A 22,025-nucleotide genomic window follows, 5' to 3' on the forward strand; every position below is an offset into this window, starting at 1 on the left:
TTCACCCAGCTGCAACTGACTTTTGAGAAACCATCTCTTGTCTGATTCTGACATGCTACCAGAGAATGATATCCACAGTTATCTGGGAAGGCTACAAAAAGGCACCTCTTTTCCTTTTCCAACTTTCTATCAGTGTCAGGCCAGGTAGCCTTCATATATTTCAACCAAAACGAACGTAGAACAAAAGATGGAACACCGACGTAGCTCTGAGAATCTAGCCATCTTGGGGTTGTGGCTCAGTGGTAGAGCACTTGCCTAACATGTGTAAGGCATTGGGTTTGATCCTCAGCACCACATCAAAATAAATCAAATAAAAGTTTGTGCCCATTACAACTGAAAAAAATATTTAAAAAAAAAAGAATCCAGCCATCTTACCTAAGTCATTAAAGAGAACTTGCAAAAAGTCCAAACAATGTTTTAAATTTCTCTTCTCATTAAATTTTTAGTTTTGGAAAACATAGCTTTGGGTAGGGGTGCTTAGTTTTGTGATGCTGGAAATTAAACCCAGGGACTTCGCTCATGCAAGGCAAGTGCCCTACCACTAAGCTGCACTCCCAGACCCAGTTATTTTAGTAATACATATCTATGTTAGCATGTTCTTTAAGTTCATGGTTGTCATTTTAATTGGATAAATATTTAAATGTTTCTCTGTTATTGTTTCTCTTATGATAAATAGCAATAGCTGTTACCCACATGAACAAAAACTGTACTGGGACCTCTCAATAATTTCTGCTATACAAAGAGTACTGAGACCAAATGATTTGAGAATTCTTGGGCTACAGCATTTTATTTACTCCTCCCAAATAACCTATTAGGTAGACAATGTAATTATCCTTCTTTGAGGATGATAAAACTGAGGAACAGAGAGGTATATGAACTTGTCCAAAGTTGCACAGGAAATAGGCGAGGGGTGGGATTCAAGCTCACTGTCATCATGCTTTCCTGACTACCTATATCATTGTGCTTCTCTGCTACCTTTCCAGTTCTGTGAGCTCTGCAAGGGAGCAGCCCCGGCCGACAGCCCTGTGGTCTACTCAGACAGGGCAGGCTACAGCAAGCAGTGGCACCCAGCCTGCTTCGTGTGTGTCAAGTGCTCCGAGCCGCTGGTGGACCTCATCTACTTCTGGAAGGACGGTGCACCCTGGTGTGGCCGTCACTACTGCGAGAGCCTGCGGCCCCGGTGCTCTGGCTGCGATGAGGTGGGTACCAGCGGGGCCGGGTGGGGAGAGGGGCTGCTCACTGTTGAGGGAGGGAATCTGAGGCCTGGGGGTTGGTGGCTCTGCTGGGGATGCACTCTCCAGACTGGGAAACCGAGGTGGAACCCCCCTGAGGCCCTCAGCCTCCGTTTCTTCCTCTGCCAAACAGGACTCACACTTGCTCCCTCCTGTAGGTGGCTGGGAGGGGTCACACAGAGTCCTGCGGGGACCTGTCCTGGGCACACCGTCCAACACTTAGTTCTCAGAAGAACACTGTGGGGTACACAGGAGGCAGATGGCCCCAGGGCCAAATCAGTCCTATGCTTCCCAAACACCTGCTCCTCGGTCCTTGTCATTTATAAAGCGTAAATGAGAATAGGACCTCACCCATGGGGACAAAGGAGATAATTCAGGAAGATGCTTGCACAGGGCCTGACCTGGCTGCTCATAAGTGGTAGCCGCTGTTGGTCTCACTATGAAGTACCATGACATATGATAGAACGTGATGGAATGTGAGATGGCAGAACTACAGGAGCACAACACCACATGTAAAGAGAGTCCAGTCTCCAGTGGAGAGATGAAAGGAGCCGTAACAGTATACCAACAATGACAACCCTAATGATAATTATATGATTACAATAGCAGTATGTTCTTTGGAGGCAGAAGACATACTCCCCTCATCTCTGGCACAGGCAAGGGTCTGGGATGTCTTTCTCACACTGAGCCAAAGTCTGCCATCTCCTGCCACCTTCTACCTGTTGGTCCCGACAGGAAGGGAAAAGCTTGCAATGTTACTGAATGACACAAAGAAGGAAAAGGGCTGTGGCAGGCGCACCTCATCACCTCATTATCAAGGGGACAACAGGATACTCAAAATCTCAATTCTCCCTCTTCTCTTTTTGATGTTGTTGTTGTTGTTCTGCGGATGCACTCCAGGGGCACGGTATACTGAGCCATGTCCCCAGCCCTTTTTATTTTTTTTTTATTTTAAGATAGGATCTCACTAAGTTGCTTAGGGCCTTCACTAAATTGCTGAGACTGGCCTTGAAATTTTGATCCTCCTGCCTCAACCTCCCACACCACCACACTCAGCTGTCCATCATCTTTTATTTTTTTTTTTAGCATTTTTTTAAGTTGTAGATGGATACAATACCTTTATTTATTTATTTTTTTGTGGTGCTGAGAATCAAACCCAACATCTCACACGTGCTAGGCAGGCGTTCTACCACTGAGCCACAACCCTAGCCCTCCATCATTTCTTGAAGACTTACAATGGCGTCAATAATTTGCTCCGTACTTTAGGCATAATGTGCCATTATTATCTCTCAAAGATCCTCCAGAGACAGACTATCGGGGTCTGCATTTTACACAGGAGAAAAGGACAGCTGAGAAAGGTGGATGGTACCCAGACAGGAGTCAAACTTTGGGCCAGTCCCTTCCCCCAGCATTCTGTGTGTCGTGGTTCATTTTGCACTCACAAACCCCAGGCATGGGAAATGTATGTGTCCCCATTTTACGAACATGGAAGCTAAAGCTCAGGGAAAGTAATTTGGCCAAAGTCATGGAGCTGGTAAATGCCTATGTGAAAGTTCATTCCTGATTCCTCTTGACACCAAAGTCTCCAAGCATGTTACTCCATTCTTCCTGGGCCTCAGGGCTCATCCAGTATGTGTGTTCCAGAGTGTCACTTTATTGCAAGCCCAAGTGACCCTCTGGATTCTTGCTCTTGAAGATTGGCAGTTTATTTGTCATCGAGCTGTCTTCACCCTCACGGGGATGTGGAATCCAGTCTCAGAATGCAACCAGCCTTTGCATTGGCACACAAACATCCCAGGTGCCATATAAATAAAAACCTGTCTCTAACAGAAAGTTTTTTTGTTATTTTGTCCATCTGAGAAGCTAAGAGGCCACCATATACTACCTTGACTACATCAGATTTGCATCAGATTTTGCCACTGAGGCACTTAAAGGTCAAAACAAGATGGGATGGGAGGAAGCATCACCAGCCCACAAACAGGTCCTGGGTTCACTATCTCCACCTAGGGACAATACTTGATCCGTCTGTCTTCTGCTTCCCTTTCTAGATCATCTTCTCAGAGGACTACCAGCGTGTGGAGGATCTGGCCTGGCACCGGAAGCACTTTGTCTGTGAGGGCTGTGAGCAACTGCTGAGTGGCCGGGCCTACATCGTCACCAAGGGCCAGCTCCTGTGCCCCACTTGCAGCAAGTCCAAACGCTCCTGAGGGGCAGCCCGCCCACAGCCAGAAACTACCAGGTCCCTCTGAGAAGCCGAGGCCATCCTCAGGAGCAGATGGGACAACCAGGAAGGAACATAAACAGTGATTTCATTTTTTCCAGTGGGAATATATGAATATTCTAGATTGAGTGGTGATGGATCCTTGAGGGTCAGTAGTTGCAAAACCAGAAATATTCTAAGAACTCTTAGAATGGGTTTGTTTTTGCGGTGGCGGTGGTTTCCCAGCTACAGCCTCCTAAAGACATAGATGGTACCCGGAGAGGGAGTCTAGGGGGAATTTCCCAGAATGCATTTCTCTCCCTAGTAAGCCCATCGCGTAGCTGTAGGATGCGAGCTGTGTTTTGGACATGGGAGCTCCCCTGGGAACAGGCTGTGATCCCAACTGTCACTTGTTGTCTCTTTTTTCAAGTGGAATTTGGATTTTTAAATAAACAACTATTTTTGGCATGATAAATATATCAATAAAAGTTTTATGAAGTCTACAGATACCTTTATCCAATTATTTACAATACAGCGGTGATTTTGCAACATCCAGTTAACCCCATCTTCCTCAAAGCTGGTGCTAGCAGGAAATGCGGTAAATGCTCATGAGCCCCTTCATCAAATGTCTCCCAGGACTTCCTTTGGATGTACATTTCCCCAGACAGAGACCCCTTCTCATCCTGCCATCACAGAAACTTCCAGATCACTGATGGAAAACAGCTTCCCATTTCCTGGCACATCAGAAAGTGGCCTCCCAGGAACTGAGGAACTTCTCTTTAGCCGGGGACCCAACCCAACTGCCCTTGGAGCCTAGATGGGTACTGAACAAATCCTTGTGAAAGTAAGACCCGGAGAGTGTGGGCAGCTCTCAAACAAATCCACCTAAGCCCAACCAAAGGCTGCCACAGGGGACATGGGAACAGTGTGCATAGCTCTTAAAAAATAGGGACTTATGAGAAACCTCTCAATTTTAAAAACTGCCAACTGATCATTGATTGAGTGAGCAAATGTCAGAGACCTTGGGGCCAGATTTTAACCTCTCTCTTGTGGTCTCTATATTTTCAGCCCTCGATCTAATTTCCTTCCTTTCCACAATTACTAAACAACGACAACAAAAAAATCAGCCAGGAGTGGTGGCACACATTTGGGAGGCTAAGGCAGGAGGATCCCAGGTTCAAAGCCAGCCTCAGCAACTCAGTGAGATCCTGTCTCCAAATAAAATATTTTAAAACTGGCTGGGAATATGGCTCAGTGCTTAAGCACCCCTGGATTCAACCCCTGGTACCAAAAAAAAAAAAAAAAAAACAAAAATAAACTATTTTCCACTGGGAATATGAGGATCAAATGACAAGAGTCCTAGATGCTCAGTCCAGACCCCAGGGATCTTTTTCTTAAATAGCTCCCTCTGTTGGACTAGAGTTGGCGTTCAGTGGTGGAGCACTTGCCTAGCACGCATGAGGCACTGGGTTTGATCCTCAGCACCACATAAAAATAAATCAAAGGCATTGTGTCCGTCTACAACTAAATATCTATATATCTATATCTATATCTATATATATATATTTTTTTATTAAAAAATTATAGCTACTGTGGATGCTATAAGGTGGACATAGTGATACTAATGGTGCTGTATTCCCAAATGGTCAAGACCAAACATAAAGATTCCAGACTGAGGGGGGGACACTGGTGGCTGCCTGTGTGCAGCCTGTCTACACCCCTGTTCCCTTTCCCTTATGGGAAAGGCCCACTTCCCATTGCTTTCCCAGCATCCTTTTCAGTGAGAGAAAGGGCTCAGCAGTGGTCAGGGGCTTCTCCATCAGGTGCTTCTTTAGAAAAATTTTCTTCCTTAATGAAGAGAGGTAATAACCTGCTTTCATTTTTTTTACCTTCTTTTTTTTATTGTCCATGAACCTTTATTTATTTACATGCAGTACTGAGAATCGAACCTAGTACCTCACACATGCTAGGCAAGCACTCTACCACTGAGCCACAACTCCCTGTACCTTCTGTTTTGATAGAATTTCAAACTTAGCAAAAGAAAGTTAGAACAAAGAACCATTTGAGGACATTGCTAATGGTGCCTCATCGTCCCTGAATATTTTCTTTTTTCATTTTTATTTATGGGAGGGGTACTGGGGATGGAGCCCAGGATCTCACTCATGCTACTCTACCACTGAGTCGCACCCCAGCCCACCCCTAATAGTCCCATGTGTCATACCTACAAATAAGGACATTCTCCTCTGTAACCCCAATACAACCATCAAATTTAGAAATCAACACTGACACAGGTCTACCATGTGACCTTGACCATGTGACCTTCAGATCCAAGTCGAGGGTCACCAATGACCCCAGTAACATCTTTTATGATAAAAAAGTCCAGTCCAGATTCTCATACGTTCCATTTATTTGCCTTGGCTCTTTAGCCACTGGTCCCCAGTTCTTTCCTTAATACTCATGTGAGGATGTCCAGTTAATGAGTAGAACGTCCATCAGTTGGGTTTGTCTGATATTTGCTCATCCCGAGATTCAGGTCACTCCTTTGGGGAAGGAATATTGCAGAAGTCGTGCTGTTGAATTTTTGTTGCATCAAATCAGAAAGCACAGGTTTAATTTTAACTTTGAACACTGTGTATGCTAGTAACTGCCAAGTTTTTCCACAGAAAGTTACTTTTTTCTCCTTTTGCACTTAATAAGTTTTTTGTAGGGAGATCTTTGAAACTATGTCAAAATCCTCGTCCTCATAAAAAGTCCACCCACTGATTCCAGGGTCTCTCAGTATCCATTGCTGTTCCTTTTTTTTTTTTTTTCCTTTTTTTGGTACCAGAGATTGAATCCAAGGCACTTAACTGCTGAGTCACATCCCCAGTCTTTTTAATTTTATTTATTTAGAGATAGGGTCTCACTAAGTTTCTGAGACTGACTTTGAACTCACGATCCTCCTGCCTCCCGAGCTGCTGAGATTACAGGTGTGCACCACCACACCTGGCCACTGCTGTTTCTTGATTGAATGAATGATTACTAGGCCAGCTGCCAAATGCTGATATATTTCTAATCCAGTCATTCCTTTAACATTTATTAACTAGCATTCTATTATTTGAAAAAGCTCTACTCCCCATTTGTTAATTCATTTATTTATGTTGGTTTGGGATTATGAATTTCTTTATTATATTTATAACAAAATATATATTATTTATTATTTATAATAAATATTATTTAATACATATATTATATCAATTATAGACTATTACTATTCCTATTTATGTCAATCCATCAAGTCCCAAGTTTTCAGTTCTGCGAGTATTGCAACAAAATCGACACAGGAACATTAAAGGAGATTGAAAATCATAATCTAGAACTTAGAGCTATACTGATATAAAATATCAATAATTATGGGACCGGGGTTGCGGCTCAGTGGAAGAGCACTTGCCTAGCATGTGTGAGGAACTGGTTTCGGTCCTCAGGAACACATAAAAGATATAAAATACAGAAAAATAAATAAAATAAAACATTAAAATTATTAATTTATTATTATTCATTATATTAAAATATTTATATGATATACTTATGTTTTGTATATAAATTTATTATAATGTCTAATTAATATATAGTAACAATATAATAATCATTGTTAATGATATTTACATTAATATTGGCATAAGAATTATAATTATAATGTTATATAACTACATTATATACTACATTTAAGTTTTTAAAGGGGTTCCACAGTTAGCCATTGGTCCACAGTTGGGTTGGTGGAACAGAATGGGTTAATTCTCAAATCATCCCAAATGCAGCCAAAGAAAGCACCTTCACGTCATCTGCTCTGCCTTGCGACTGTCCCCATCATGCCTTGGTCAACTGATATTCTGGCCTGACAAAGTGCTGCAGGCTCATCTAGTGTTTCCTTGCCCCAGCTCTGGAACTCAGAGGGTCACCGATGACCCCAGTAACATCTTTTGTGATACAAAGGTCTAGAACTTTCTTCTTCAGCTGGATGTTGTTGGGTAGGAAGTCCTGAGACCATCTCAGAACCTGGAGAAGACAAGGGAACCACGCCAAGGAGCTGAGGACACCAGGACTTGGGGTTACCCAGATCCAGGTCCTCAGTTACACCACCAAGAGAGCAAACTAGCCTCCCGACTTGTTGTACAGGACAATCCCTGCTCTGAGAAGATTCATCATCCATTTTCTCATCACTTCACATCTCTTCTTCATATAGTTTTTTTAGCAGTAGGGATTTTTTTAATATTTATTTTTTAGTTGTAGTTGGACACAACACCTTTATTTCACTTTTTTTTTTTTTTAATGTGGTGCTGAGGATGGAACCCAGGGTCTCATACATGTGAGGCGAGCGCTCTACCGCTGAGCCACAACCCCAGCCCAACCAGTAGGGATTTTGTTCATTGCAGCCAAAAGAATTGTGATTGACACCCGAGATGTTTCACACTGTAGCTTGTGTGAATGATGCATCTCTGAAGTCATTATATTTTCCTAGTTCATTTAGACTCTTTTAACTGACAGGGAAAAAAATCATCAATTTTTATGATGCTCTCGTGGTATTGTGATACAGTCACGTGTCACTTAACACAGGCTTACATTCTGAGAAATTGCACTGTTGGGCAATTTTGGTGCTGTGCAAACATAGAGTGCATTTACACAAACCAAGGTGGCCCAGGTGGCTCACTCCACAGACCCTCTTGATGCAATCAAGAGACTTGGTCAACAGGAGATGCAGGAGGCTGCGGCCAGTGTAGCATGTCTAGTGTCCTATTGTAAATTTCTTTTTTTGGTGGAGGTAGTGGTGCTGGGGATTGAACCCAAGTGGGCTATACCCCAGCCCTTTCTATTTTTCATTTTGATACAGGGTCTCACTAAGTCTCACAGGGTCTCAGCTTTGCTAAGGCTGGCCTCAAACTTGTGATCTTCCTGTCTCAGCCTCCTGAGTTGCTGGAATCACAGGCGTGCACTACCATACCCAGCTTACAGTGAACTTTTTTAAAAAAGTAAAAGAAGTACATTCTAAAATAATGCAAATACCTACACCAATGATAGTGTGAGTTGTTACCAAGCAGTATGTGCAGAATGGTGTGTGCTCCGCTTTCATGTGACTTGTGAGGCAGTAGGCTGTTTGGTGCCAGCGTCACCACAAACAGGAGTAATGCAACTACGATGCGATGGCAGCCACATCTCTAGGTCACGGACTGTTTCAGCTCCACTGCCATCTTACGGGACCACTGTCCTGCTGTTCTCTGAGACATCCTCAGGCAGCGTGTGGCTGCATACACATACACCCGTACACCGTGGGACAGCTAAATCAAGCTCATCCGCATCCCTGAAACTTGCCATTTTCACATGCTTGCCATTTTTTCGTAGTGAGAACACTTTGAGTCTATTGCCTTAGCAACGTCCAATCCAGTCTGTCCCCTGGGGACAAGAGCCATAGTGACACTGAATGCTGCATACTCTGGGTTATCATGCTTTGGCTCCAAAAGTCTGGCTTCCAATGTGAGAAAGTTACAGGAGAGATGAGGCTGCACAGCAGCAGGAGGGTCGGCCATTCACATGGTTCCCTGCCCTTGGACAAGACAAGAACAGAGACAAGGCTGCCTGTGTGGGTCGTTGCCACCGTCTGCTTTTTCTTCTTCCTTCTCCTCCTCTTTTTTCTTTTCTTTCCTTTTTGATTTGATACCAGGAATTGAACCCAGGGGTGCTTAACCACTGAGCCCCATCCCCAGCCTCCTTTCTTTCTTTCTTTTTATTATCTTGAGACAGAGTCTCACCAAGTTGCTTAGGGCCTCACTGAGTTGCTCAGGCTGGCCTTGAACTTGAGATCCTCCTACCTCAGCCTCCTGAGTCAATGAGGTGTGTGGGGTTTTTTGTTTTTGTTTTTCCTTAATCAATGTTTGTATTTGGTCAGATTCTACTACTTTCAAGCAAAAAAGTTTTGGGCTGACTTTCTTGGTTCGATAATAATAGAAACTGAAGGTATGGGCATAAAGCATTCCTTTGTCCTGACTTTGGGACAACGTTGGTTCTTAAAAGACAGAAAAGAACTTGGACTTCCAGAAACTTGGACTTCCAGATCAATCAATCAATCTCTCTCTCTCTCTCTCTCTCTCTCGTTGCCAAGTAAGGAAGTCCATTTCAAACAGAAAACTGTGAGAGAGGATCTACATTCTAGAATCTACTTTCTGGTCAAAGAATTTCCAGCTTCAGGAACAACTAGATCCAGGAGATCAAGTTACAAGTCACAACTTGGCTTCTTTGCTCTCTCTCTCTCCTCTGTTTTCCTCCATGTTGGTTTTACTCTGAGGCAGGCTCACACAGATGGTAGCAAACTTGGCCACCACCAGCAGCTAGGCCCATGGTCCCTTTTGGTACAGTAAGCCCAAGGGAAAAGGACTGTCTGTTTTTCAGGAATGACTTTGACCCAACCAGAATCATGCGTCCATCCCTTGCCTAATGTCTGTGCCATAGCGCTGGGTTGCTCTGAATGGCCCTGCCTTGAAATGGGCCAACTGGCCAACCTCTAAGGAAGGGAGGGAAGGATTAAAAGAGGCAGCCATATTGCACAGCACAAGCAACAGGCTCCTTGTAAAGCACAGAGGGTGGAGGTGGAAGAGAAAGCCCTCTGGGCAAAGGAGAGCTGGCACCATTTGCCAATGAACAGTAGAGAACTTCAGATAAATCAAACAGAAGCAAAGCAGAGAAACAATCCAAAATGTTAGAGAGGGGCGAAGACTCAAGGAGACGAAGCCTGTCCCAGGTCTGGGAACAGAGGCTCACAGGAAGCCTGGGGAAGCTCCTGCCTGGAGCACAGAAGGAGGCCAAGTCACGAGGCTCATCTTAATTACAACGCCACTAAACCGCTCATTTGTCTTGATTTTTTTTTAATTACTGGCAAGATAAGACAAATGTATTTTAAGAGGCCTAAATAAAATGGCATTCCCTGAAGGAATTATAGAGAGGGTTTTATAGCGGTCCTTTTTTTTTTTTTTCTTTTTCTTTTTTTCTTTTAAACCCCGTGAAAGATGATGGAGCCTTACTAAACTGTTTTATGGGAAAAGTTTAATAAATGTGAAGGATGGGCTTCCATGCATTCAAATATGGAAAGTTTTAAAATAGAAGAGTGACACAGACAGCTAATGATCCCAATATGCTAGATTATGCAGGCTTCTGGCACGGGCTCCGGTTTTTAATCAAATATATAAATTATGAAATATTGTTACAAGGAATCGCGAGGCTTTTGCCCTACAAGGGAATGGTTTGTGCTTCAGCTGACAGAAGAGTTCTGTGGAGTCCGTCTTCAGCTGATAAGGGAACAGCGGGCAAGGAGCACATGGGCAGGCAGCTTGGGACCACGAGGTGCCAAAGCTGGATGGAAGGACAGGCTTCGGCCCAAGCCCCAGGCCCAAGCAGGAAGATATTTGCCTGTTTAGGACATTGCCTGTGTGGTCCAGTCCACAGGGGAGGTGTCTGTGACATCTGGGACCAGAGCTTGCAAATACAGAGCCATCAGCCTGTTCACAGCTGCCTTTGTTTTTAATGTTCAGCACAAAGCTCCCTCTTCCAGGAAGCCCTCAGGGATTACTCCAGAGGTTCCTAACAGCTCTCAAGAGTCTCAACCAACTATATGATAGACGTGGCCCTGGTTTAGACTGTACTTGTATTAACACTCCATAGTTTGTGTCCCAAACAATGGGCAACTCATTCGCACTCTGGTTGATTTTTTTTCAAAGCAGATATGGCTCTTGCCTAAAAGGAGCTGCAGTCTCTCGGATGGGAGCAGGAACCGACAGACAACTGTCCACTCCATCATGCCTGAACCCCAGCACATTTCTAGACTATGTTCCATTCCCAGGGATCCTCCAGGCCTGGTCTTTCCCCTCACCCCCCCATATAGACCCGCATGTCGCACAGCTCAGCATGGCCCCTAGCTGCATGGCCTTTGGCACTAGACAGCCTGAATTCCAATCCTGAGGCTGGTAGAAAAGTCCCTTGACTTTGGTGACATCTTCCTGCCATTTCATAGCCAAGCACTTCCTGTCTTGGATTTGTGGGGGATTCATTTTAAGAATGACAAGGAGCAGGATGGACCTTCAGACTCACTGTGGGTCCCCATAAAGCCCCAAGAGACCACCTGGGAGCAGGCTGGGGAACACTCTACAGAGGGCACAGTCCCCTCCATCTCGCCTCACTCCAAGCAGGATTAAAACTCAGGAACTGAAATCCCCAAAGGCCTCAAGTTTACAAAATGAAAGCCAGTGTTTATCACTCATGTCACTCCAGGATGGTGACCTGAGTGTTCATGACAAACCTCCAGAGGGCTCGTTAAAATGCAGATCTGGTTCTGTGGGGCTGGTTGGGGCCTGAGACTTGGTACCCCTGATCGCTCCTGGTCTGAGGCCACACTTGGAGGAGCATCGTGGGGGTGTGTTGGAAGGAGGGGTGAGAGCCCCGCGGTCTGCCTCTCCCCCAAGAAGTGGGGAAACCGAGGGCCAGAGGAGAGAAGATTTATCAGCATCACAAAGCAAGTTCCAAGCAGAGCTAAGACTGCAACCTGGTCTCCCTAGTTCCACCCCAACAGCCTTTCTGAATCTGCCAAGCCCACGACAAGATCCCCGGACCTCCAGGAGCCAGGTAGTTTGGTAAATGCACGAAGCAGGCCAGGCACCAGCAGCTGGAACTAAGCTCATTACTTTATTTTTTTTTTTTTTAACTTTAAAAGGTAACAAGTAGTCCACTTGTTCTAATAATTATACTCATTGTTCAATTAAACACACCCCCACACACATATAGTGAAAATAAGATGCCAGCCTCATAAAAGAGATTTGAGATTAAAAGCTGAACAAAAAGCATGTCTTGGCTCAAGGATATTCCCATATAATAGGGGAGAGAGACAGGAAAATTAGCCATTAAAATTCCTTTTTAAAATAATTAATTAATTAATTTGTTCTAATTTGTTCTACGTGAATAGCAGAATGCATTTCAGTTCATGGTATACAAATGGCGCACAATTTTTCACTTCTCTGGTTGTACACAAAGTAGAATCATACCATTCCTGTCTTTATATATGTACCTAGGGTAATGATGTGAAATTCCTCTTTTAAGTGTTACTGGCAACTAAAACTTACAAATACTTGAATGAATTGAAGAGTTAAATGAAAAATTTAAGTGGAAAAAAGATATATTTATAGAAATAGAATTATGTGTACATGTATGACTTTTTTACTAGCACTTGAATAAGGAAGATTCTAAACATAAAAAGCAACATAGAATTTAAAGAAAAAAGTTTGATAGATTTGACTACCAAAGGAAACTCAAAGACATAGAAAATATCCATTTAAAAGGTAAATAACAAACTGGAATAAGCTCTGTCATAAATATTATAGCCAATGGGTCAATGTTCTTTAATGCGTATTAGAATTCAATTAAAAATAAAAATTTTCTAAGGGAATGAACAAAGACTATGAACAGATAATTCATGCACATGCACACAGCATACAAATAAATGGTCAATAAACATTTCAAAGTGGTCTTCAGACTAAAATGCTAACAGTTATCACCAACTGGTAAGATAATGGTGACTATCGTCATTTTCCTTACAATTACAATGTCTGTTGATTTTATTTTTATTTTTTTGTACTGGGAATTGAACCCAGGAGTGCTTTAACACTGAGTCACATCCCAAGACCTTTTTAAAAAACTTTTTTACTTTTGTAAATTTTGAAATAGGGTATCACTAAGTTAGTTAGGGCCTTGCTAAGTTACCAAGGGTGGGTCTCAAACTGGCAATCCTCCTGTCTCAGCCTCCACAGTCCCCGGGATTACAGGCATGCACCTTGGTACACACTCATTCTTCTATTTCTTAAAACATCATCACTATACTTAGGGAAACCTATTCAATGCTTTTAGGCTGGCCTTGCATCCCCTATAACCTTAGAGCAGATAGTAAATATTCTAGAAGTTAGTTCTCTTGAGTCCTCAGTTCCAAAGGATATAAAATTGAAGTTCTTAGCTCTCTAAAATGGGTATTCACTTTGGAGTCCCCGTGGACATTTAACATAGCAGTTTCTCCCCCAGCACCCCACAAGGCTGTCCTCAAGGAGGGGGCATGCACAGGGAGGCGAAACCATGCATATGGGGACATCGATCACTTGAAGCAGTACTTTTCAAAATACCAGCCTCAGGGAGGGCGCTGGTTTAAAACACTGAATCACTTGACTCCTTGGTTCACAGCGATAGGAGATGGCAAGCAGAAATTCAAAGTCAGCACAACCAGTGCCTGTCCACCTGCTAGAAACTTCAAACCATTTGGAACCAGCAGGAGAAAAATCTTTCTCTCCTTTTGGAAGTTAAATATCATCGACAGCCAGTGTCACTATACTTAAGGAAACCTATTCAATAATGGCTGAATCGTTCCAAATTTCAAATTAGCCAGTAGTCTGAGAGAATGCACCATGATCACTCAGACATATTCACATTTTTAAAAGAGGGCATTTTAAAATTCATTTTGCTATTTATTTAGTTAGTTACTGGAGATGAACCCAGGGGCACTCAACCCAATGAGTCACATCCCCAGCCCTTTTTTCTCACTAAATTGCTGAGGCTGACCTTGAACTTGCAATCCTCCTGCCTCAGCCTCCCAAGTTGCTGGGATTACAGGTGTGTGCCACTGCACTCAGTCAAGAAAGCATTTTTTAAAACAAAGCATTGTTAAAATAGGGGCCTGGAAGAAAATACCAAAAGTTCTAGACGAAACACCTACCTACAGCCTAAAATGAAAATGCCTTATTTTGGAATGATGAACCAACAGTTAAATAGTTCCAGAGACAATTCCTATTAGCAGTGAGCAACTGAATCCTTTAAATGTAAAAATACCTGGCTGCACACAGCCTAACTCTGGGATACCCACTTTTCTTTTAATTTCCCACAGACACCTTCTGACTTGTACTCAGGTATGGTTTCCTTCTGTTTTAGTTAGGGTGTTGATCCACAAGTCACAGTGTGACCCTCTAGATTTTGCCAACATTGCCCTTGCCCTCTATCATTTTGAAGGGGGTTCCCTCTGGGGAGAACGCACATGTGGCTCTTTTGATGGCCCTAACTTCCTATGGAGAGTGACTTGGGGACTGATTTCACTTCAGGGTCAGGGAACTGTTGGCTCTGAGAAACTTGTTTCCATTCCCAAGTTCAAAAACAAACTGAGGGGGCCTGCGACCCACCGGCAGAAGAGGAGCAGCGGCCTGCTGAGAGGCTGAGCCGCCCCCTCCCACTGCGCTGGCAAAGTAGAGGGAAATGTGACCACGCACAGAGCAGGCCCAGCGGCCTGCTGAGGGGCAGAGCCGCCCCCCACCCCCCGCGCCTGCCAGGTAGGGGAACTGTGACCACCAACAGAAAAGGCCCAGTGGCCCGCGGCGGGACAGAGCTTCCAATCACTCCTGCAAGGTAGGTGGGCCTGCGACCCACCGGCAGAAGAGGAGCAGCGGCCTGCTGAGAGGCAGAGCCGCCCCCACCCCCTGCACCAGCAAGGTAGAGGGAACTATGACCACGCACAGAGCAGGCCCAGCGGCCTGCTGAGGGGCAGAGCCGCCCCCCACCCCCCGCGCCTGCCAGGTAGGTGGAACGGTGATCACCGATAGAAAAGGCCCAGTGGCCCGCGGTGGGACAGAGCTTCCAATCACTCCTGCAAGGTAGGTGGGCCTGCGACCCACCGGCAGAAGAGGAGCAGCGGCTTGCTGAGAGGCTGAGCCGCCCCCTCCCCCTGCGCCGGCAAAGTAGAGGGAACTGTGACCACGCACAGAGCAGGCCCAGCGGCCTGCTGAGGGGCAGAGCCGCCCCCCACCCGCCGCGCCTGCCAGGTAGGGGAACTGTGACCACTGACAGAAAAGGCCCAGTGGCCCGCGGCGGGACAGAGCTTCCAATCACTCCTGCAAGGTAGGCGGGCCTGCGACCCACCGGCAGAAGAGGAGCAGCGGCCTGCTGAGAGGCAGAGCCGCCCCCTCCCCCCCGCGCCTGCAAGGTAGACGGAACTGTGACCACCATCAGAACAGGTCAGACCTGCAACCGAGAGACAGAACAGGCCCAGTGGCCTGAGGAAGGGTAGAGCCGCCCCCCACCCCGCGCCTGCAAGGTAGGCGGACCTGCGACCCACTGGCAGTACAGCCCCAGAGGCCTGCAGAGGGGCAGTGCCGCTGCCTGCGCCTGCAAAGTAGGCAGAACTGTGACCACCGACAGAACAAGCCTAGCGGCCCGCAGAGGGACAGAGCCGCCACCCGCGCCTGCAAGGTCGGCGGACCTGCTACCGACCGGCAGAGCAGGCCCAGCGGCCTGCCGGCGTGGTAGGCACATTGCCCCAATTGGAGGAGGGGCAGAGCCGCCGCCCGCGCCTGCGAGGGAGACTTTGCAACTATACAAGACCAATATAAATATATAGGGGGAAAATTCAATAGCACAATAGTTTCACCAAGTAGAAAGGAACGCGAGGAAAGAAAGGACCACAAGCACTGCAGGTCAACTCAACGTTAGAAGAGGTAATAGCTGCAGCAGATGGAATGTCAGATAAAGAATTCAGGATATACATGCTTCAGATGATCTGGAGTCTCAAGGAAGACATCAGACAGCAAAATCAGACAATGAAAGATCACTTCAACAATGAATTACATAAACAAATCCAAGAAGCAAAAGATCAACTATACAGGGAGATAGAGGTTATAAAAAACAAACAAACAGAAATCCTAGAAATGCAGGAAGCAATAAGCCAACTTAAAAACTCAATTGAGAATACTACCAGCAGAGTAGAACACTTAGAAGACAGAACATCAGACAATGAAGATAAAGTATTTCAACTTGAAAAGAACATAGACAGCTCAGCAAGACTGTTAAGAAACCATGAGCAGAACATCCAAGAAATATGGGATAACATCAAGAGACCAAACTTAAGAGTCATTGGGATACAGGAAGGGACAGAGTTTCAAACCAAAGGAATGAGCAATCTATTCAATGAAATAATACGAGAAAACTTCCCAGACTTGAAGAATGAGACAGAACCCCAAATCCTAGAAGCCTACAGGACGCCGAATGTGCAAAATCATAAGAGACCCACACCTAGACACATTATAATGAAGATGCCCAACATACAGAATAAGGAGAGAATTTTAAAAGCTACAAGAGAAAGGAAGCAGATCACATTTAGGGGTAAGCCAATCAGGATAACAGCTGATCTTTCAACACAGACTCTGAAAGCTAGAAGATCCTGGAATAACATATTTCAAACACTGAAAGAAAATGGGTTCCAACCAAGAATTGTGTATCCAGCGAAATTAAGCTTCAGGATGGAGGATGAAATTAAAACCTTCCACGATAAACAAAGTTTAAAGAATTCGCAGCTAGAAAACCATCTCTTCAAAACATCCTTGGCAAAACATTACAGGAAGAGGAAATGGAAAATAACAATGAAAACCAACAGTGGGAGGTAGGACACTAAAGGGGGGAAAATAATCAAAGTGGAAAACAAACCATGTTTAGTAACATAAATAAACAAATATGGCTGGAAGAACAACCCATATCTCAATAATAACCCTAAATGTTAATGGCTTAAACTCACCAATCAAGAGACACAGGCTAGTAGAATGGATCACAAAACAAGACCCAACAATATGCTGCCTACAGGAGACGCATTTGATAGGAAAAGACATACATAGGCTGAAGGTGAAAGGTTGGGAAAAATCATATCACTCATATGGACTTCGGAAACAAGCAGGAGTATCCATACTCATATCAAATAAAATAGATTTCAAGCCAAAGTTAATCAAAAGGGATAAAGAGGGACACTACATACTGCTCAAGGGAACCATACACCAACAAGACATAACAATCATAAATATATATGCCCCAAACAATGGTGCAGCTATGTTCATCAAACAAACTCTTCTCAAGTTCAAGAGTCTAATAGACCACCATACAATAATCATGGGAGACTTCAACACACCTCTATCACCACTGGACAGATCTTCCAAACAAAAGTTGAATAAGGAAACTATAGAACTCAATAACACAATTAATAACCTAGACTTAATTGACATATATACAATATACCACCCAACATCAAGCAGTTACACTTTTTTCTCAGCAGCACATGGATCCTTCTCAAAAATAGATCATATATTATGTCACAGGGAAACTCTTAGACAATATAAAGGAGTAGAGATAATACCATGCATCCTATCTGATCATAATGGAATGGAACTGAAAATCAACGATAAAAGAAGGAAGGAAAAAGAATACATCACTTGGAGAATGAACAATAGGTTACTGAATGATCAATGGGTTATAGAAGACATCAAGGAGGAAATTAAAAAATTCTTAGAGATTAATGAAAACACAGACACAACATATCGGAATCTATGGGACACATTGAAAGCAGTTCTAAGAGGAAAATTCATTGCTTGGAGTTCATTCCTTAAAAAAAGAAAAAACCAACAAATAAATGATCTCATACTTCATCTCAAAATCCTAGAAAAAGAAGAGCAAAACAACAGCAAAAGAAGTAGAAGGCAAGAAATAATTAAAATCAGAGCTGAAATTAATGAAATCGAAACAAAAGAAACAATTGAAAAAATTGACAAAACTAAAAGTTGGTTCTTTGAAAAAATAAACAAAATCGACAGACCCTTAGCCATGCTAGCGAAGAGAAGAAGAGAGAGAACTCAAATCACTAACATACGGGATGAAAGAGGCAATATCACAACAGACACTTCAGAAATACAGAAGATAATCAAAAATTATTTTGAATCCTTATACTCCAATAAATTAGAAGATAGTGAAGGCATCGATAAATTTCTTAAGTCATATGATCTGCCCAGATTGAGTCAGGAGGATATAGACAACCTAAACAGACCAATATCAATTGAGGAAATAGAAGAAACCATCAAAAGACTACCAACTAAGAAAAGCCCAGGACCGGATGGGTATACAGCAGAGTTTTACAAAACCTTTAAAGAGGAACTAATACCAATACTTTTCAAGCTACTTCGGGAAATAGAAAAAGAGGGAGAACTTCCAAATTCATTCTACGAGGCCAACATCACCCTGATACCTAAACCAGACAAAGACACTTCAAAGAAAGAAAACTACAGACCAATATCTCTAATGAACCTAGATGCAAAAATCCTCAATAAAATTCTGGCCACTCGGATACAAAAACATATCAAAAAAATTGTGCACCATGATCAAGTAGGATTCATCCCTGGGATGCAAGGCTGGTTCAATATACGGAAATCAATAAATGTTATTCACCACATCAATAGACTTAAAAATAAGAACCATATGATCATCTCGATAGATGCGGAAAAAGCATTCGACAAAGTACAGCATCCCTTTATGTTCAAAACTCTAGAAAAACTAGGGATAACAGGAACATACCTCAATATTGTAAAAGCAATCTATGCTAAGCCTCAGGCTAGCATCATTCTGAATGGAGAAAAATTGAAGGCATTCCCTCTAAAATCTGGAACAAGACAGGGATGCCCTCTCTCACCACTTCTGTTCAACATAGTTCTCGAAACACTGGCCAGAGCAATTAGACAGACGAAAGAAATTAAAGGCATCAAAATAGGAAAAGAAGAACTTAAATTATCACTATTTGCAGATGACATGATTCTATACCTAGCAGACCCAAAAGGGTCTACAAAGAAACTATTAGAGCTAATAAATGAATTCAGCAAAGTGGCAGGATATAAAATCAACACGCATAAATCAAAGGCATTCCTGTATATCAGCGACAAATCCTCTGAAATGGAAATGAGGACAACCACTCCATTCACAATATCTTCAAAAAAAATAAAATACTTGGGAATCAACCTAACAAAAGAGGTGAAAGACTTATACAATGAAAACTACAGAACCCTAAAGAGAGAAATAGAAGAAGATCTTAGAAGATGGAAAAATATACCCTGTTCATGGATAGGCAGAACTAACATCATCAAAATGGCGATATTACCAAAAGTTCTCTATAGGTTTAATGCAATGCCAATCAAAATCCCAACGGCATTTCTTGTAGAAATAGAGAAAGCAATCATGAAATTCATATGGAAAAATAAAAGACCCAGAATAGCAAAAACAATGCTAAGCAGGAAGTGTGAATCAGGCGGTATAGCGATACCAGACTTCAAACTATACTACAGAGCAATAGTAACAAAAACAGCATGGTACTGGTACCAAAACAGGCAGGTGGACCAATGGTACAGAATAGAGGACACAGAAACCAATCCACAAAACTACAACTATCTTATATTTGATAAAGGGGCTAAAAGCATGCAATGGAGGAAGGATAGCATCTTCAACAAATGGTGCTGGGAAAACTGGAAATCCATATGCAACAAAATGAAACTGAATCCCTTTCTCTCGCCATGCACAAAAGTTAATTCAAAATGGATCAAGGAGCTTGATATCAAATCAGAGACACGCCGTCTGATAGAAGAAAAAGTTGGCTACGATCTACATACTGTGGGGTCGGGCTCCAAATTCCTCAATAGGACACCCATAGCACAAAAGTTAATAGCTAGAATCAACAAATGGGACTTACTCAAACTAAAAAGTTTTTTCTCAGCAAAAGATACAATAAGAGAGGTAAATAGAGAGCCTACATCCTGGGAACAAATCTTTACTCCTCACACTTCAGATAGAGCCCTAATATCCAGAGTATACAAAGAACTCAAAAAATTAGACAATAAGAGAACAAACAACCCAATCAACAAATGGGCCAAGGACCTGAACAGACACTTCTCAGAGGAGGACATACAATCAATCAACAAGTACATGAAAAAATCCTCACCATCTCTAGCAGTCAGAGAAATGCAAATCAAAACCACCCTAAGATACCATCTCACTCCAGTTAGATTGGCAGCCATTATGAAGTCAAACAACAACAAGTGCTGGCGAGGATGTGGGGAAAAGGGTACACTTGTACATTGCTGGTGGGACTGCAAATTGGTGCAGCCAATTTGGAAAGCAGTATGGAGATTTCTTGGAAAGCTGGGAATGGAGCCACCATTTGACCCAGCTATTCCCCTTCTCGGTCTATTCCCTAAAGACCTAAAAAGAGCATGCTACAGGGACACTGCTACATCGATGTTCATAGCAGCACAATTCACAATAGCTAGACTGTGGAACCAACCTAGATGCCCTTCAATGGATGAATGGATAAAAAAAATGTGGCATTTATACACAATGGAGTATTACTCTGCATTAAAAAATGACAAAATCATAGAATTTACAGGGAAATGGATGGCATTAGAGCAGATTATGCTAAGTGAAGCTAGCCAATCCCTAAAAAACAAATGCCAAATGTCTTCTTTGATATAAGGAGAGTAACTAAGAACAGAGTAGGGTCGAAGAGCATGAGAAGAAGATTAACATTAAACAGGGATGAGAGGTGGGAGGGAAAGGGAGAGAGAAGGGAAAATGCATGGGAATGGAAGGAGACCCTCAGAGTTATACAAAAGTACATACAAGAGGAAGTGAGGGGAAGGGGAAAAATAATACAAGGGGGACAAACGAATGTCAGTAGAGGGGGCAGAGAGAGAAGAGGGGAGGGGAGGGGAGGGGAGGGGGGATAGTAGAGGATAGGAAAGGCAGCAGAATACAACAGACACTAGTATGGCAATATGTAAATCAATGGATGTGTAACTGATGTGATTCTGCAATCTGTATATGGGGTAAAAATGGGAGCTCATAACCCACTTGAATCAAATTGTGAAATATGATATATCAAGAACTATGTAATGTTTTGAACAGCCAACAATAAAAAATTAAAAAAAAAAAAAACAAAACAAACTGAGCTCCAGACAAAGGTTTTAATGACACAATATAGCATCTTCCACACTAGGAAACTTTCCAAAGGGAAAAACATAAACCTAAAAGACAGAGCTAATCTGGATCGTGTCTTGTCTTTCATAATGCAGAATTAGAGCTATTTTCTTCAATGATGGCATTTTCCAGATGACCAAGTCATCAGCAGACAACTGGGCAGTTATTTGAAAAGCCCAGACATGAGCAAGTAACCAGCTGGTGTTAGTGTCAGACTTTCTTTCTGTGAACGGCAAAAAGGGGGTCACACATGTACACACCCCTTGAGCCCAGACGTCTGGGCTGTTCTCTCCTACATTCAATGACAACGTTTCAGGAAAAGGTTTAAAAAGAGAGAAAACAGCAGATACTATAACCCTGCACCAAACAACCCACCTAAATCAGTGCCTGGGTGACTTAATGAAAAGAACTTTCTTAGGTTCCTGAGGGCAACAACACCATTCTAATTCTCTCATTGCACCTTTCCATTGCTACCCTGACATCTGGGCACTGCAGCTCAGTAACTTAGGCCTATTTTTTCCTTTCCTTTCCCTCTTTCTTTCTTTTTTTCATACCAAGGATTAAACCCAGAGGCATTTAACCACTGAGCCACATCCCCAGCCCTATTTTGTATTTTATTTAGAGACAGGGTCTCACTGAGTTGCTTAGCGCCTCCTTGATGCTGAGGCTGGCTTTGAACTTGCGATCCTCCGGCCTCAGCTTCCTGTGCCACTGGGATCACA

General features: G+C 43.2%; 1 protein-coding gene across 1 annotated transcript in view; it reads left to right on the plus strand.

Moving 5' to 3' along the window:
• Lmcd1 (LIM and cysteine rich domains 1) overlaps positions 1 to 3,937 on the plus strand; it is a 60,289-nt gene extending 56,352 nt beyond the window's left edge. The window contains exons 5-6 of the mRNA XM_027931970.3: positions 984 to 1,199; positions 3,281 to 3,937. Coding sequence (XP_027787771.1) covers positions 984 to 1,199; positions 3,281 to 3,439 — 375 coding nt within the window. The 3' untranslated portion in view covers positions 3,440 to 3,937. The remainder of the gene's footprint in view (positions 1 to 983; positions 1,200 to 3,280) is intronic.
• Positions 3,938 to 22,025: the final 18,088 nt, after the last annotated feature.

This window comes from Marmota flaviventris, chromosome 20, assembly GCF_047511675.1.
Source record: "Marmota flaviventris isolate mMarFla1 chromosome 20, mMarFla1.hap1, whole genome shotgun sequence".
Taxonomy (NCBI): domain Eukaryota; kingdom Metazoa; phylum Chordata; class Mammalia; order Rodentia; family Sciuridae; genus Marmota; species Marmota flaviventris.